The following is a 12557-nucleotide window of genomic DNA, read 5'->3' on the forward strand; positions in this document are numbered from 1 at the left end:
TCTGCACAGGGTAAAAAATAGATGAGTAAGCACAAAAGCAAAGGCAAAATATACGAGTATATGCACGAATAACGTAAACAAGTGGCACATGAATTAAAAACCAAGACCAGTACGCAACAAACAGGACGCCCAATGATAGATGGTAGAAATGCGAAGTCAGTCCCAACACAAAACGAAAACCTTGGTGTCGAGGTAAGGGCTAACCTATATGAGCTTCAAGTTGGCCCTCGAGGAACTCGAAGGAGATTATTGAGGAGGTGGGGAAGGTGATGTTGGCGGCTGCTACACTCTTCCAGAAAAGGCAGAGATCTTTGTCTAGCTCGCCCATGGTGTCGGGACTTCTGGGCCTCCTAAAGCTTTCTTTGGCGTCTTTGTTCCCCCTGTGTACCCAGTACAAGGGGAAGCCGTCGAGCAGGGAGGGATCTTGGTCGTTGGCGCACACCTTCACGAATTTTCCCTTCCAATCTTTGTAAGATTGCTGGAAGATTGAGAGGATTGACCTCCCAGCAATCCCATTCAGGCTAATCCAGAGGCGGTCTCCTAGATTCTTAGCTTCGAACAGGAAGAGGAAAACGTCAACTGAAGCTGGTAGTCCCAAGTGTGCGCACATAATTTGGAACGCCCAGCTGTTGGGATGAAGCTGGGTGGGGGCGATATCGAGCTCGGTTAACAGCTCTCTCTCGAAGCGAGTGAAGGGAAGTCTGAGCTTCACCTTCTTGAAGAACATCGCGTAGATGAAGCAGAACAACTCGCCGTTGTTCGCTTTATCGTTCGCGCAGATCGGCTCACCCGGGAAGCAGGGCAGCACGACCATTTTGCTGTTGTGCTCCTTATGGAATGTGAGCTCGGATTGGTCCCCTTTCCTTAGTCGGTGCACGCCCAACTCCGTGTTTATTGAAGAAGTCTCTTTTAACAAAGTTGAGGTGGCCCAAGGGTAGAGTGCCTTGTAGTCCTTTGGAGGTAGGGGGCGCCTCCGGCGACTGGCGGAGTTGCCTGAGCGGGGTTGGCATGAGAAGTTGCAGGCCTCTCAGCCTGGGAAGAAGGAGCGCCAGATGCTCGTGGTGGGTTACGCGCTGGTGGAGGATTTGCCCCAGGAGCAACCCTACGCGCTTGGGGTGGAGGGTTTCACGACGAAGAAGGAGGGTTCGCGGTGGATTTTGTATGAGCCATCGCAGGAACTGCAAAAGAAAATGAAAGGGATGAACAAAGGTTACAGAGAACGACTCGATTGAGGACGAAGAAAGGAAAACGAACGAACAGGAGTTCGTTGGGACGAACGTGATGGAAGACGAAGCCCTAAGTTACAAGAGGGGAGAAAAGGAGAAAACAGCCCACAACGTATGCATCAGACAGATAATGGATGATGCGAATCGGTTAAAATGCAGCAAACATCAACAGAAGAAGTAAAAGGGGTACCTTTTGATGATCGGATGAGCGTTGAAGAGAGTTGGAGATTGAGAGAGTTGAGGAGCGTCGTGGGATGCAGAGAAAATACTTAGAACTTTTGAGAATGCAGAAAGATGATGGAACAGTAGGAAGTGCAAAGGGTTTTAGGGGTTTTTCGAACGTTTTCGGAAGCGCAAACGACAGCTGAAGATGACCGTTGATGAAGCCACGTGTCGAGCGATTGGAAAAAGGGGTTTGGTGGAGCGTCAGAAAAGCGGAGGGTACGAACGTTTGGAATTCCGTGCCAGCGCCACGTAGATCGACAGTGATGTGACCTCTTAGTCTTTTCGCTGGACAAGTCTTCGCTTAAGACTGGGGGGCTTGTGTACCGCCCAGGTAGTCAGAAGTGATGACGTGGCATCAAGCGATAATATAGGCGTGTTGAACGGAACACCTGGCTGACAGAAGAGAAGAAAGTCGGAGAGCTCGTGTAGTCGCCAATCGTTAAGTTGGCGTGCTCCGATCTCTAGCATATCTAAACCGGCGGTCACCAGGTTTGTGTCGTAGTCGCCGGATGCGAACCCAGGCGACCAAGTGATCAGAGATCGCCGAGAGGAGGACATCGCCGAAATATCAGGAAAGCTTGTTCAAGGCTTTCAAAGGGCACGAGTGCGAAGGATGAAGTTATCAGATGATCATCCCCTAGCCAGAGGTTGAGGCAAGGGAATAACTTACCAGAACATACACGATGAAGCAAGTGAAGCAGATCATGATGGCGGCCGGCGAGACCACAGGGAAGGTGTGCATAGTGACACCCCGTACTCGCCACACAGAAGAGATCGCGCTCCAAGGTAGCTATACACCGAGTTACTCCTTGCATGGGTAACATAGTCGAACAGCCTGAAGAGTAAGAAGTGACGCTCAAGCAGAGGACGCTTCAGATGGTGACGCGTGTACAGCTGGATGCGAGCCACGTGTTCAGAGGTGTAACCGTCAGGAGAGAGAAAGTGCACATGTATATAAGAGATTCTAACGAACTTCTGAGGTACGCGCGTTTAGAACACTTCTTTACGCTTGGAGAATACTTGAGTGACAGAGAGAGTTTTTTCACGGTTTCTTGAGTTCTTAGTTTTCTCTCTTAGAGTTTTGGTGGTTCCGTCACTGACTTGAGTGTCGGAGCGCGATCGGCCGCAGCGGCGCCACTCTGTCTTTTGCAGGTTCTTGAGGTGAATCGAGGTGTGAAGGACGGAAGCTAGCGTGGTGCAAAGCCGATCCAGAGGAAGAATACCTTTGACGTGGCAAGGCTCTTGCGTTCTGGTCAACCGGCAGGATCACTCGTAATCCTCTCGATTTGTATTATGCATAGATTAGAAGGTACATGGTTTTTTTGATGATATTCCAAATAATACCATTATGATAAAAAGAAGAAGGAAGCGATTGTTTCATCAAACTATATTCATGTACTAATGATTAGAAATAGAGTGTTGTATACCCAAATAAAAAATAAATCACAAACCTTGATTAGAAGTTAGTTACCCTAGATTTTCCACGACGTATAACAAACTTAGAAGTTAAAAGTGTGAGGGTAGGATGGGGATTGGACACGAGTGAAACTTGAATTGAAATCTTTAGCGCAGGACGGGAGTAACAGCAGTAAGAGGACCTTCCACCCAGAAAACGGGGTGTGGTTAGTCATTCATCATTCTCCATTTCTGTGTTCTCCGCGCACTCTACCCGCTTTTCTCTCTCTAACATTGTCGCCGTCCTTCCCTCCCATTCTACGCTGTTCTCTCCGCCGTCTTCCACCACGCGGCGCAAAAGCTGGAGAGGAAAAACTCCGACAATTCTCAGGTAACAGCTCGATCGATTCGCACGTGACTTGTGCCAGCTCACGTGTTGCCGTCAGTTTTGACGCAATGCCATCGCCGGCCTTTGTAATAGAGAGAGTGCACGGTGTATCCATTTTGTGCATTGACTACTATCAATTTTCGAATTTTCGTGTCTGAATTGGTTATAGAATTTGATTTTTTTGGATCCTTCTGGAGCTTTTATTTTTCTAGGGTGGCATTTGCAATGTTTTAGAAATGCAATTCACTTCGTGGTTCTATTAATTTTCAGATCTAAGAACTGATGAGAGGATGGTGTTCGTTGAGTTTGTTTCATAAATTGACGTAATTTTGTCTGGTGTTATCTAAGTGTATTTTGAGAGGAGCACAAGGACCTGTTTGGCACTAAAGAGAAAGTGTGAGAGTAAGATGAAATAAGTTACTGAAGAAGATGGCGTCCAGGCAAATGGAAGAGATTCGGAAGAAATTGGCGGACCTAAATTATCCTAGAGCGAATGCGCCTGCACAGTCGCTCCTATTTGCTGGCATGGAGCGCTATGCCCTTCTGGAGTGGCTCTTCTTTCGGTATCTTATTTTTCTTTGCTTCTGGAAGTCCATTTACCTGTTTTGTATGAGGAAGACTGGAGTTGCTGGGTCTTAGACTCGAGTAGTTGTCTTTTATACAACCATCATCATGCCGTTACACGGGTTTACTTATGCTATGTTTGCAACCCGTCCTGTTGCCACATTGACGCAAAAGCTAGGCGTAGTAGTGTATCCCATATCCGTGGTTTCACCATTAGTTGTGGGTCCTAATATGCATTTACTGTGCTTGTGGACTTTCTCCACATTCTTAAATAAGCTTTGGGAAGTTGTAGGCTGGTGGTCTAAATCCATCCAGAGGTGAAAATAGTTTCCCCACTCCCGTGTTTTTTTTTTTTCCGGCTCTACATGTATTGCTTGAAAGTGTTCTGATTAGCAACGCATTCACAGTATCTACCTTTCTGCATGTCCCATACTAATATTTCTATTTTCTACCCTCTTCGTGCAATGCTTAGCCCTAGCAATGCCAACATTGTCTGGTTTTTGCCTAAGTGTAGCACTACTAGTTACAGTTTTAAGTATTCTGGTCAATGTTAAGAAGAAATGATTTGGTACTTATACTTTCAACAGGCTTTTAGGTGATAAGTCACCCTTTTCTCAACAAAACTTACAAGGGGATGGTCTCGATCGTGATGAGGAGACAGGTCGAATTCAGTGTAAGTGTTCTTGTTTTCTTGTTTTAAAATTTTCAATCGCTAGTTCACTGCCTAGTATCCAAGCTTTTTTTGTGAGTAAGTTTGTGATTTGTACAGACTTCTGCATTTGTATGTATAGAATAAAAAAGATGTTTGTGTTGTGTGATCAAGGTTGTGCTGTTTGGTTTGTTATAGCATGCCACTCTAAGTCAACCTTGAATGGTGTAGTTTTCTAGTTCTATTCTGTCTATATCCTGCAAAAAAAAAAAACAGTTTCATGTCTTTTTTATGCTGATAGGCCCTTTGTTACACATTTTGTAAATATTTCCAATTTGTTCTTTTATGTTTCTTTATAATGCTCTGGTGAAAGCAATCGGGTTTTTTTCCCATCTAGAAGTAGCTGCATTTTAGGGTCAATTTATTTGCAAGTTGCTCTGTCAATTTCCATTTTCTCATTCATCTTCATCATGTACAGCATATACCTTTTTAGTGGGTGATTAATTTTTAAATAAATTTGTCTCTTGCACTTTTTGATTGTTTTCTTTCTTGTAGTAACTCTGTTTCTCATGACTTGCAATTTGCAGATTTGGCAGAGATTGCCAAGTTTTTGGGTATTACAACAACTGTAGATACGGAAGCCATTCAGGTTTGTCATTTTTTATTTCTTGGTTTACTATTTTACTGAATTTGTAGCCATAAGAAGTGTAAAAGACTCTTCAAATTTTGGCTTTACTTAATCTCAAAAAATTAACTTGTAAGGTGAGGATTGGTCAAGTTTTATATGGAAAAACTGATCATATTTTTAGTGTATGGGGTTTATCAATCCTTTCTAGTGGTTGCACACTATGTAAGATAGACATTTTTGAGACTCTAGCAAATAACTTTAAGGGACGTAGTTAACATAGTTTAAGGGTAACTGCAATGAAAGCGAGTTTATAAAAAGACAAACTGCTGGGTGTGTGAGTAATGACATTTTAAATTCCTTTTTTTTGTTGTTTTATGAGCCTTTGGAGTTTTTGAATAGGTTTAATATTCTATTTTTATTAGAGATCTCATATTGATTAGTGACATGATATGAATGAATACTGCATCTAAGTAAGTAGGGAGCAACCTTCACCTTGTGAGGTAGGTTTTGGGATTGAGTTAAACTCAAACTTAAATTCAAAGATGGTGTTAGATCCTATTCTAATAGTTGTTTGTTGGGCATATTGGGTCACCCATTATCATGATGTTACCAGCCACTAATAAACGTTTTAAGTCTATAAACTTCATGGTTGAAATGTGTAGCTCTCAGTGTGAGGCTTGAGTGTGGATATCCTCTACTAGTTAGGTATTTGGCTACAATAATGTAAATAAATAAGAGGCAATCTTTACCTCACTAGCAAACTTTTTGGAGTCGAGTTAGATTCAAACTCAAATTGTAAGAAATTTTCTATATCTCCTTTTACATCATATTCTTTCATATATATACACAACTTGTCATTCGGTCTTGCTCTTATTGCGGATAATAATGTATTTATTGATCTTTTCTTTGCGGTTCTCTGATCTCTCCAACTATATTATTCTGTGTCATTTGTGCATACCTTCTGAATTGTTCTGGCGATTTGGGTTTTTAGTTCTTTGTTTGAAATGCAATGCATGATTGTAATATGGTAAAGATTATTAGTATACTTGAGCATTACATTACTGTTGGGAAAAAGTTGCTTATGATTATGTTTCTGAATTATATGTACTGATTTTAGTGATACCTATTCATTCACAACTGTTTGAAAGAGTTGTCTAGATTAGCAGATGTAGTATCCGGGAATTTTAATGCTTGTGACTACCTAGACGAATTCATAAACAGATTTTAGTTACCTTTATGGACTATATCTATATGTTTTAAGAGAGTTTTTACGAGTCAAGGCTTAAAGCAGAATGGTTCATAGGAAATTAGCTGAACTGGGAACTACCAGTTAATGTGTTAAAGCATAGGAATTGATTGGTCTGGTTGTGTCGTATTCTCTAACTAACATGTACTATTAATCATTATTAGCTAACCCATTGAATCTTCCGTAAAAATCTTATCTAACCCTAATGGTTTAATAAAAGAGAAAATATTCTTGTGTATTAATAAAGAAAGGAGGTTACTGATAGGCTTGCCAGTGGTCTATTTTTCTCCTGTAAGTTGTATCCATTGGTCCATCATCTTTTTATTATATGGAAAAGAGTGAATATTTAATGTTTTATGTCCTAATGTGATTTGCTATGTGTTACAGTAATATTCATACGCGTACTTGTAATGATTTACCTAGAAAGCTGGTAAATATTATTCAAATATGTGATAGGGGCATGGAAGCTACGAAGACCGCACTGAAATGCTTCGTCTTATTGTAGATCTAGTTGAGGCAACAATATGTGCAGATAATCCGGAATGGAGGTTATCCACTGTCTTATATCTTTCTAAGTGATAATTTTTTTTTGTAGAGAAGATTTGACATAACTTTGGTTTTTATTCTGATTTCTGTAGTGTTGACGAGCAGGTAGCTAAGGACATCCAATTGATAGATTCTATTGCAGAAAAACAAGCTCAAATATTTTCTGAAGAATGCAAATTGTTTCCTGCAGATGTTCAGATTCAGTCCATATATCCATTGTAAAAGTTTCTTCATTTTCTTATGGATCCCATTCTGTGATTATTTGAGTAAATATCTTTATTTCATAATGATGATCTCACATTTGTATCTTAACTCACCAAAATTATTTAAATTTGATATAGGGTTAACATATGTAAGACATTAGGGCATATCTTTGAACTGCATTGGCATGGTTTATGATGCACATCAAATGTTGCTTAAAAGTTCTGGGAGAAATATTCCAAGTACAAAAATTGAAATATTCCATGATTATGCACAGGAAAGCAGTATTTAACAGTTTGTCCTCTGCTGATATTAAACATTGTGAAAATATAAACTGATGAATGCCAGTGAAAATTTCAGTCTGGTGTCCATAGAGGCAACCTTTTTGATCAATGGAAGATGAAAGGCTAAATTTTTGGCTTGATCCTCAATCATGTAGAATATCATCAAATTTTTTGCATTATTTTGTACTTTAGAGCATTAGTTTTAGCAAATGCTACAAAAATTATTTATTGATGCATGGTGTAACAAATTAAGCAATCTGGCTTTTGTTTATTGAATTTGGGAGCAAAAAATTTAGGGAGCTATTTGTCAATTTTCACAAGTTGGATCACCAGGTACAGTGGCATTTTCTTTAGCAATCATCCTTATTTGTAATCACTCCGATAGGCGGCAGTATTGATATTGGGCAACTGGAAACTAGGTAGATTCAGATATCTGAGAATCTCATAGAGTAGGAAATTAACAGAAAACAGTACAGAACCAGAGCCTTTTTAGAGCAGAGACCACATACTTCATAAATAGTATGGGGTCATAAACATTTTAAAAAAAGGCTATAATAACGACTCCATAAATGATTATCTAACCTAAACTTAGTAACCATTAATGATGCTATATAATGCACACTTTCAAGGGATTTTCTATTTGTATCATGCAGGGACTGCACAAAGTTCATGCTTTTATTGATATTTTCGTTTTCACTGTTTTGAACCGTTTTCTGTCTTCAATGATATTTTATCCTCCCCTTAATTGTACATTTGCATTTCTGCCATTTGAACTTATTTTTTTTAAAAAGAACTAAAAACAATCTTGCTTTGAGAAGTAACAGGTAGTGAAGGTTCCTATGAACTCACAGACTTAAACATATAAAAAATTAAAATGGTTCCATCATTTTAAACAATTTTTATGCTTTTAAAGTTATTGTGTATCTTTAAAGTAGGGCACTCAAATGCTGCTGACGCTTTGGACTCAGCTTTTGAATTCAATTCATATAAATACATAAAATATGTTCAGTTGGAAGTTCAGTTGATGGAAATGGTTGATCTTTTGCTAGTAAAAGAAATTATCTCCCATGAGATGTAGTAACATTCTGATTTTTAATCAAAATATTTTCAGGCCAGATGTTTCTGAGCTGGAGTCAAAGTTTTCTGAACAATCAAAAATATTGTTGAATCTTCAACAAAAAGTTGATGACTTGGCATCCAAGGTTTACTGAACTTCTGAATCCACTTGTCTTTCATAGTTATATGATATGATATGATTTCTGTAGCTGGAAATAATCAGTAGATTGAATTATATTTTGTCTGACCTTTTTTCTTTCAAGCCATATATTTCACCTAGTCAGTTTACTGTATGTTTGATGATTTTGTGTTTACCAAAATAAACCTATGATAGCACTATTTCTTAGTAAATAGTTTCCAGATACTTAATTCATTCCAAGGGCATGAACCAAGTTTCTCATTGACACTGTATTATGTTTTGGTTTTCCTCTGGTGATCCTCTGTAAGTTGAGCTTTCGTTCAATTGTCATGCATTTCTGGTTGAGAGCTGCTATTTTTTTTTAAATATTGTTGTGTTATATATTTAGGCAGAGGTTCTTATAGACTAATCCACACCAAGAGCTAGTAAAAATCTACTTCACCATTTGATTGCTGTAATATATTTTTCGCATCATTTTAAAAATAGTTGCCTTGCAATTGAATTAGTTGAGTCCAAAGCTAGCCTTGCAAATTTATGAAAATAGGAAATAAAATGAACACAAGATGACACTTTTATAATTATCGGTGATGATATCTTCTGGCAATGAAGAAAAAAAAAAACAAATACTTTTTTTTGATTAAGAAAAGGTTTTGTTTTCATTTTCTATTTTCACAAATAACTGTATAAATGCTGCCATGTTTTTATTTATTTTCGAAGACTTGTATAGGAAATACTAACAACACTATGTTATTGTTCTCACTATTTCCATTTATCTTTGAAGACTGGAAGTAAAGAGAAAATAAGGTAATAATTTTCATAATATTGTTTTCAAAAATAATTACAACAATGTTGTCTTGTAATCACTGTCTCATGTTTTAAAGGGTCTTGTTTTCATTGTTTTACTATACAAATTTTTGAAATCAGGAAATAAAATGGAAACAGGACGACACTTTTGTTATTAGTTGTGAAAATAGGAGATTAAAACAGAAAGTTCTCCCAAACGAAACTGGCGTTTAAATTTTTTCAATTTTTTTTATCGTGAGTCTCAACTCTGTTTCTTGCCAATTTTTTACATCGTGTGCTATTTTCCCACTTGTGATTTAATATCTTATTTTCTAATTATTATTATGTTTTACAGGATGAGAATTTAATTTCAAAGCATATGTGTAATATGATCATACTTATTTTGATGTTATTATGTTTCATTGTGTGCTATGTACTTATTTGTAATTATTATTATGTTTTACAGGATTAGACTTTAATTTCAATGCATTTCTATCTGATTATATTATCGTATTTATTTTGATATTGTTGCTATCTTATCATGTTTGTAGCATGCTTACCATCCAGATGAGGAGTATACCGAGGTGGAAGCCCAACTGAGGGCACATTTGGAGTCTTTCCTAGAAACAGCTAGAACATTCAATTTGATTTACACCAAGGTTTGATCATGCCTTGCTCTAATGTGTTTTGCATTTCCTATCCAGTTTATTTTGAATCCAATCAAATAAATATTTAGTACTATAGGTGAAGAAAAAAACATGACAATGAATGATGGAACTATCCTTGCTTTTAATTTGAACTAGTCCGGGTTTTTTCACTTCTAAATATCCCATAATTTAAGCATCTAGACCAGAATAGCTTATATCAACGGTCTTCAGATCACTGTACTGCTGCTACCACTGAAACTTTTAATTTTAATTGACCCTTGCAAAAACCTGTACTTACTAGGTATACCTCAGAACTAAAGGTGGGACATAGACATAGAATGCTTATATTATAACCATAACTAAAATTGTCAGTTATCTTATATTATACCTAGGTGATTTTGATACGTTGTGCTGATTATTAAATAGGGCTGTATACTTACAGTTCAATGACTAGTGGTGTACTTTAATAATGTATAAATTTTGTATTCATATTTTGGTATGACTATTAGCTCTTCTCATGATATGACAATGCTCTCTCAAACAGTAATAACATCAGGGATAGCTTATAAAAAATTGCTTGTATAGGAAATTCGTCCATGGACTCACATGATGGAGGTTCCACAACTTCATGGATTTGGACCAGCAGCCAATCGTTTATTGGAGGCCTATAAAATGCTTTTGAAGGTAACCTTCTTATGCTTGGCATAAATGTTTTTCTAAAAACATTTGACACTTTTTAAGCTATTAGAAATTTAAAATCAAGTTATGCTGGACATGATGATTCTAAATTATTTCTGTTAGCGGCTAGTTACATAGATACCAATTCACAATATACAAAACTCCTTTGTTTGGTCTAGTAGATCATTCGTATTTCATTTATCTTGTTGGATATCCTATATTGATTAAAGATATGATATGACTAAATTATAGTATGAAAGTTGTTACAAACCTCATCATAGAAGCTGATTTTGTAAGGATTATTGAGTCTGTTGTGTCACTCAGTATCGGGTTGTTATCAAACCACCATAAATATATACTCTCACTCAAGATGGTGATTTGTAGATTTCACCTTCAATAGAGATATCATCAAATTATAGTATATAAATAAATACAAAGCTTACTTTTCGTAAGCCGATTTTTCTATCTTTGCTACATATATTAAATTTGCTCATTTGCTATAACTTTTTCTCATCCACTTTTTTATTTGCGTCCTTAAGGTTCACCCCAGTAAAGTTTTCTAATTTATGAAACCTAGTAAACCCTATTGTGTAGGCAATATTGAACATAGTATGGATTATTGATAATAATTTTGTTCATATACATACCCACAATAGAATATTTTTAATAATGTTTTTTTCAACAAATATATCTGTCAAATTTTACCTTATAATCTTGTTCTTTCACACAAAATAACATGATGTTTAAACTAGTAATTTTATCAAGTTGTCGATCTTTTAATTCTTTGAATGGTACATTGATTATTATATAATTTGATGGAGTGTATAACTATTTTGGATCAATGTGAAATTTTATAATTATGATAACACTTTCAATCCAACCTTTTTTTTTTCAATATTTGACCTGTAGAAGTTAAAGTGTTGGAACACATTCTTAGCACACACTTTACTGCTAGTTAAAATTTATTGAAAAAAGTCGTATTAGAAAATGTGTTGCTAACATTTCTCCATACAAGTTATCCATTAGTGTTTGATTCTATTGGTTTACATTGAACATTGCATAAATTTTCATGTTGGTGTGTTTTGTATCATGTGAGAGAATTGACCTGTTAAGGAACCTATGTTCTGAAAATATTCTTGTTGCCTTCACCGACTATATTTATGTGCTTAATGAAACAGTTTTTGGGAAACCTACGGAATCTAAGAGATTCACATGCAGCTCTAGCCTTTGGTTCTTCTGAGACATCTGACGGGCCTTCATCTGTCACACGAATAATATCTGAATGTGAATCTGCATTGACAGTCTTAAATCGTGATCTCGGAATTGTGTCTGCTTCCATTGCTCGTGAACAGGGAGAGAAGATGAACATTTGATGAAACATGAAAAACAAGTTACCAATCCTTGTTCTTTTGATTTTGTGAACTTGTGCATAATGTTCATATCGTTAACATGACATTGCTGTATTATCCAGACATATTATTTAGAAATTGCATGTAAGCAAGGCTTTCAGACTGGGCCGTGTAAACTCGTTGAAAGTCTTAGGTGTGGTTTTGACTTGTAAACCAAGAGAATACTTAATACACAAATCATTAAAAAACTTAGTCAGTGTTCAAGTAATGTATAAAACTATTAAATAATGTAAAATATGAATAAACTAAATAGATTATTAATTATCATCTTTCACAGATATCTCAATTCACAATTATCAACTAACCATGCAATTCTCTACTATTACTATAATTAATGCAGGGTTTCAGCAACAAAAATGCTGGGGCCATATACTGGCACCAAGAGAAATTGTTGAAAATATTATTTTAACTTAGTTGATGAAGGAAAACATTAAGTAGTCGAAAAGTGAAACAATAGTTGAAGGATATTGTCATGGTGTTTCTTTCTGCATCT

At 36.8% G+C, this 12557-nt stretch overlaps 1 protein-coding gene across 2 annotated transcripts; it reads left to right on the forward strand.

Moving 5' to 3' along the window:
• Positions 1 to 2833: 2833 nt before the first annotated feature.
• Positions 2834 to 12336, forward strand: AUG7 (nuclear matrix protein). Of its 2 annotated transcripts, none has more exons than XM_068622100.2 (10): positions 2834 to 3237; positions 3505 to 3797; positions 4386 to 4471; positions 5035 to 5096; positions 6778 to 6869; positions 6960 to 7085; positions 8464 to 8554; positions 9882 to 9989; positions 10563 to 10661; positions 11834 to 12336. In XM_068622100.2, exons 2-10 carry the CDS (start codon positions 3664 to 3666, stop codon positions 12026 to 12028), a joined length of 993 nt encoding a protein of 330 aa, XP_068478201.1. In that variant the 5' UTR covers positions 2834 to 3237; positions 3505 to 3663; the 3' UTR covers positions 12029 to 12336. The 2 variants fall into 2 exon arrangements, with proteins under 2 accessions (XP_068478201.1, XP_068478202.1); XM_068622101.2 differs by having other exon boundaries at positions 2990 to 3237; positions 3583 to 3797.
• The last annotated feature ends 221 nt before the right edge of the window (positions 12337 to 12557 follow it).

The sequence above is a fragment of the Phaseolus vulgaris genome, chromosome 10, assembly GCF_051622355.1.
Source record: "Phaseolus vulgaris cultivar YP4 chromosome 10, ASM5162235v1, whole genome shotgun sequence".
NCBI classification, from domain to species: domain Eukaryota; kingdom Viridiplantae; phylum Streptophyta; class Magnoliopsida; order Fabales; family Fabaceae; genus Phaseolus; species Phaseolus vulgaris.